The 5,663-nt window shown below is 45.7% G+C and overlaps 1 protein-coding gene across 1 annotated transcript in view; it reads right to left on the reverse strand.

The window, feature by feature from the left end:
* The window catches only part of LOC122263142 (sonic hedgehog protein), a 108,396-nt gene extending 104,527 nt beyond the window's left edge, over positions 1-3,869 (reverse strand). Inside the window, exon 1 of the mRNA XM_043031479.2 lies at positions 3,392-3,869. Within this exon, the coding sequence (XP_042887413.2) occupies positions 3,392-3,763 (372 nt within the window). The 5' untranslated portion in view covers positions 3,764-3,869. The remainder of the gene's footprint in view (positions 1-3,391) is intronic.
* Between the last annotated feature and the right edge of the window lie 1,794 nt (positions 3,870-5,663).

Genomic DNA, 5,663 nt, shown 5'->3' on the forward strand with positions numbered 1-5,663 from the left:
AGGGGAGGCGGAGCAGTGGGGAAGGAGGAGAAGGGGGAGGCAGGAAAGGGGAGAGAGGGGAAGAAGGGAGAGGAGGAGGTGGAAGGGATGGAGAGAGGAAAGAAAGGGTGAAGAAGAAGGAGGAGGGAGAGAAGGGAAGCAGAGGGGAGTAGGGAAAAAAGGGAGAGAAAGGGGGCAGGAGGGGCTAGTGAAGGAGAGGAAAGAGACAGAGAGAGACAGAGAGAGAGAGAGAGAGAGAGAGAGAGAGAGAGAGAGAGAGAGAGAGAGAGAGAGAGAGAGAGAGAGAGAGGAGAGAGAGAGAGAGAGAGAGAGAGAGAGAGAGATAGATAGATAGAAGAGAGAAAGAGAGAGAGAGAGAGAAGAGAGAGAAGAGAGAAGGAGAGAGAGAGAGAGAGAGAGGAGAGAGAGAGATGAGAGAGGAGAGAGAGAGAGAAGAGAGAGAGAGAGAGAGAGAGGAGGGGAGAGGAGAAGAGAGAGAGAGAGAAAAGAGAGAGAGAAAGAGGAGAAGAGAGAGAGAGAGAGAGAGAGAGCGAGAGAGAGAGAGAGAGAGAGAGAGAGAGAGAGTGATAGTAGAGAGAGAGAGAGAGAGGAGAGAGAGAGATGAGAGAGAGAGAGAGAGAGAGAGAGAGAGAGAGAGAGAGAAGAGAGAGAGATGAGAGAGGAGAGAGAGAGAGTGAGAGAGAGAGAGAGAGTGAGAGGAGAAGAGAGAGGAGAGAAAGAGAGAGAAAGAGAGGAGAGAGAGGGAGAGAGAGAGAGAGAGAGAGAGAGAGAGAGAGAGAGAGAGAGAGAGAGAGAGAGAGAGAGAGAGAGGAGGGGGGGGGGAGATACTTGCTTGATATGCATGACCGCGCGAGATGGTGAGAGCGTGATAGATTGATTGTGGTCTGGCGCAAGTGCATGGCAGAATAACTAAGCATCAGTGTGCGTGCATGGCTGAATGACTGTTTAGTCTTACATGAGTGAGAAAGGAGTGTTTGGCTTTTCGACTGAGTGCATGGGAGATTAGCTTAGTCTTGGAGCCAGTGCATGGCATATTGAGTTAGTCTCGCAAGGTAATACATGGTAGGTTGTTGTTAGCCTGGGAATAAGCGCATGGTAGATTAGCTTAAATATTAGAGAAAGTGCGAGATACGGCGAGAGCCAGACGCGGTTTATGGTAGCTACGCATTAGAGGGGCTTAGTCTGGGACTAAGTACTTGAGTGCCTGACTCTGCTTTATATAGAGTCCATGAGACTCAATTCATGACAGACGACTCAGTAAGTGCATGGCAAACTGACTCATTTGAAGATGTGAATCTATGACTTAGCCTAAGAGTATATGCAACGTGACCCATCATGGGGCTAAATTCAGAACTGACTTTCTCGGGATGAATGCATGACCAACTGACTCATAAGAATTCATGACGATATGATTCATTCCTGCTCATGGCAGACTGCCTTGATTACATATAAATAAGTCACAAGATGTATATGCATGACCTAAAAAAAACTAAAATGAAAATGAAAATATCTCACTGGCAGAATAAATGTATGACAGCATTGCATGACAGACACATGCATGATTTATAGTCGATGCATGGCATAAATTAAAAGAGAAGAAAAAACTGAAAACGTAGTGTCATCTGGGAGGGAGCAACAGGCGATGAAAGGGAAATAAAGTGGAAGAGAAGGATAATAAAGAAGTGGCAGAGGAAATGGAAAGAAAATAATATGGAAGGACGACGGTAAGAAGACACAGACAGGAAGGGAAGATATGAAGGAAGGAAGATAGGGAGAAGAAAAAAATGACAATATAAAAAAAAAACACAGAGAAGAAGAACGTGGAAGTTTGAAGAAAAGAAAAGAAAACAAAACAAAGAGGGAGAAGAGATAAAAGTAGAATTAATTAAAAAACGGAAGTAGAAAAAAACAATAATGATAACAACAGTGTTCATCGTCATAATATTAACAATAATGATATTAATGATCCTGATGATGAGAAAGACATAGAGAGGGGGGAAGGGTGGGAGGGAGAGAGACAAAGACAAGTAAACAGACAAAGCAAGACACACACACACACACATATATATAGATGGATTGAGCCTGAAATAGAAAGATAGATAGATAAATAGATAGGGATAGAGAAATAGATGGATAAATAGATAGATAGCGATAGAGATAGAGAAATAGATAGATAGATAGATAGAGATATAAATAGAGATGGAGAGAGACAGAGACAGAGAAAGAGAGAGAGAGAGAGAGAGAGAGAGAGAGAGAGAGAGAGAGAGAGAGAGAGAGAGAGAGAGAGAGAGAGAGAGAGAGAGAGAGAGAGAGAGAGAGAGAGAGAGAGAGAGAGAGAGAGAGCAGGGGAAGGAAAGGCTGCAATATAGACCCTTGAACTCAGTGTGGCATTCTAATCAGTAACATTATCACACTGATTTTGCCTGACTCAGACGAGGGAAGGGGGGGGGAGGGGGACGGGAATGGGGGCGAATCGACCCCACTGTCTCTGGTGTAACTCTGGACTTTGATTCGTGACGTCATATGTAACTTAACGCACAAGTATGTCCTTTCCATTTTTATTTACATACATTTTCCCTCTAATTTACATCCCTTTTTATCATTATTGTTGTTGGTATAATCATCATTGTTAATAGTAATATTGCTATTGCCACAGCTACATCATCGTCATAATCCCTTCGCTTTCAACTCTCTCTCTCTTTCTGCACGTCTTGTGGGGAGTTACCGCTGATAATTACTTTAGAGTTCTGATTTTCCCTGCGTGAACTCTGCCATAATCACACACAAACACTCGCACGCGCACACACACACACACAGACATATATATACATATACATATCTATCTTTATCTATATCTATCTATCTATCTATCTATCTATCTATCTATCTATCTATCTATCTATATATATATATATATATATATATATATATATATATATACATATACATACATACATATACATATTAACTTTCGTAACTTCTTTACAAAATCATTTAGTCATTTCCTTAAAATAAATGTGCAAAGTTTTCTGCTGGATTTACTTGTTTGTTTGTTCAAACAGGAACGAGTGTACCTCTTGGCGCGGGTGTCAACGTGTGTTTGATTGCATTGCGCCTGACACCACTTGCCGTGCACATGACACGGGGGCTATGGTGGCACTCACTGGTGTGCTCAGTGCCGCCTCTCGCGTCTGGCACCAGCGGCAGCTACGCGTGACATTCATGACACCCGTAGCCCCACGTGCCGCTTCTGACACCGGCTCCGACACGTGTTGCTTCTGACAACGAGCAGCCGTGTCGTTTCTGGCGCCCGGGCCAGCGCCCCCTCCACCCCCCACCCCCGAGGGCCCCGAAAGAGCGCGTCGAGGCTGACCCTCGAGCTTCTACTCACCTCCGTCATGAGCCTGTCGGCGCCGGTGCCTTCCTCGTCCTTGAAGATAATGTCGGAGTTGTAGTTGGGCACGAGGTCGTGCAGGCGCGGGTCGTCCCTGGTGATGGCGCCCTCCGTAAGGCCCGACGCGCCCAGCGTATTCTCGGAGACGTTGGGCACGTGCTGCTTGAACACGAGCGGGGTCAGCTTGCGCGGCGGCCTGCGTCGGCCCCCGCCCCGACCCGGCCCGCAGCACTGCACACTCGAGGCACTCAGCACCGTCACGATAAGGACACATGTGTACACCTGCTTCCAGCACAGATGCGGGGCGCGCCGTGGCCTCCCCGCCCCCCACCACAAGTGACAGCGCGCTCGCTCACCCGCCCCCAGCATGCCGATGGCGTCGCGCTGTGGCTCACACCGCACTGGTCAGGTCAGGTCGACTGGTGACCTGATCATCCTCATGGCACACTCACACACGCCCGATCACAGCAACACTGACGTCCACGCCGCTGTGGGGGCCGGGCGGGGGGGACCACGAAGCGGGCGGGGCTTGCGCTTCGGGGGAGGAGCCTACCCGCCCCGACAGCCAATCGCAGTGCCTGCTTGGCCTGCGCCCCTCCCACGCCGCGTGCCCTCTGTCTCTGGACCAATGGGAAGGCCGATTCCGGTGCTTGGCCCCGCCCTCGACCCGTGCCCGCTTCCTTCAGCGATTTCCCTCCCACGTCCTCTCCCTCACACCTCCGTCCCGCGCCCGAGTGTTCCCAGGTGTGTCTGTCGCCACTTGTCTGCCACCTTCTGTCTATCGCCGCCCGTCTGCCAACACCTCCGTCTTTTGCCAACACTCCACTTTCAACTTCCTTCTCCTCACTATCTGCTTGCTAGGTTTTGTTTGTCCTCCTCTGCCACCCGCTATCTTTTATCTGCCAGTTCCTATTCACCGTATTCTTTCTGTAGTCAGTTATTTGCCACCTGTATAACAACATCACATTTACTTATCACTGTTTGTTTGCTATATGTCTGAAACCACCTATTGATACTGACATCTGTGAACATGCGCCTGTTTGCCCACTACCGTCTTTCTATTTCCACTTGTCAATTCCATCGTCTGTATGTCGTTTTGTCTAAAACCACTTGCCTTTTACAATATTTCTTCCGAATTAAAAATACACTGTACAGTATATATCCAACTGTGTGCTGCCTGTATAGCCATCTGCTTCTGACTAGCCGTTAGTTAGGCCTAACTGTTGCTAGAATCTTCTACCAGTCATTACTTGGCAAGCATATACCGTCTATTACTATTAGTGTAATGTTATCATCTGTGTCCTCATCCCCTTCTCGTATCCCTCTGCTGTCTGTCAATTTCCGTCTGTCTACTGTCTCTATAGCAGCTGTTTCTCCTGTTGCTTTCTCGGTCCTTCCTTGTCAGCCCGTATGCCTTATGCATTTAGTATTCTTTGTTTATCATGATCAAATCCTCCCAAACTAACGACGACTCATAATTTGCAATAAATTCTCTATGTCTAATGCAATACTACGCCATTCATCAAGAGTTACAGCACTGGAAAACTATTAAAGGCGCAAGTCTGGTATATTGGTTTTCCTGCTCTAATGTACAATATATTTTGACTGCATTGTATTAAAGGTTCGACGATTATTTCCAAGTTCATCTAAATTCCTACTTTTTTTGGATAAGATGAAGTGTGACGTTCATTTTATTTTTTTTTCTCGCGGTGAAATCTCCAACTATATGATGGCATATTTTCTCTTGCATTTTGATATCTAAAGCCATGTGTCTATCGGAAGAACGGGCCGTTTTACAAACAGAAAAGTAAGAAAGAAGAAAGCAGAAAAAATGAAGGGAAGATGAAGAAACATAAAAAGAAAATCCGTATCTGTCTGTCTCTAATTTTTTTTTCTTAACTTGAGACGACCTGTATAATATACATGCATATCTTTATGATTCCTGTTTAAAGTTCAAAACTCGTGCACATTTTGCGCTTTTTAAGATATACTCTTAAAAAAGACGAGAGGCTACGTGTAAACTTGGCTCGTAAGTACTAAATATGATATACATTTTGTTTATAGAAGAGTTTGCCTCTCATCAAGATATTTTCACCCAAATGATTATCAAGACTCCAATTACATGATCTCACTTTCTATAAAGTTTATGGTATCATACAATGGAAGTCAAGTTACTTATATTATCTTGTTACACGAATGAATACTATCAAACAGTTTAAGAGTGAGCGGCTGGGGTTATGCCCTCCCCTCCCACGGCTGAAAATGCAAA

This window comes from Penaeus japonicus, unplaced genomic scaffold, assembly GCF_977035675.1.
Source record: "Penaeus japonicus unplaced genomic scaffold, GWHDUDI00000001_assembly GWHDUDI00000036, whole genome shotgun sequence".
NCBI lineage: Eukaryota > Metazoa > Arthropoda > Malacostraca > Decapoda > Penaeidae > Penaeus > Penaeus japonicus.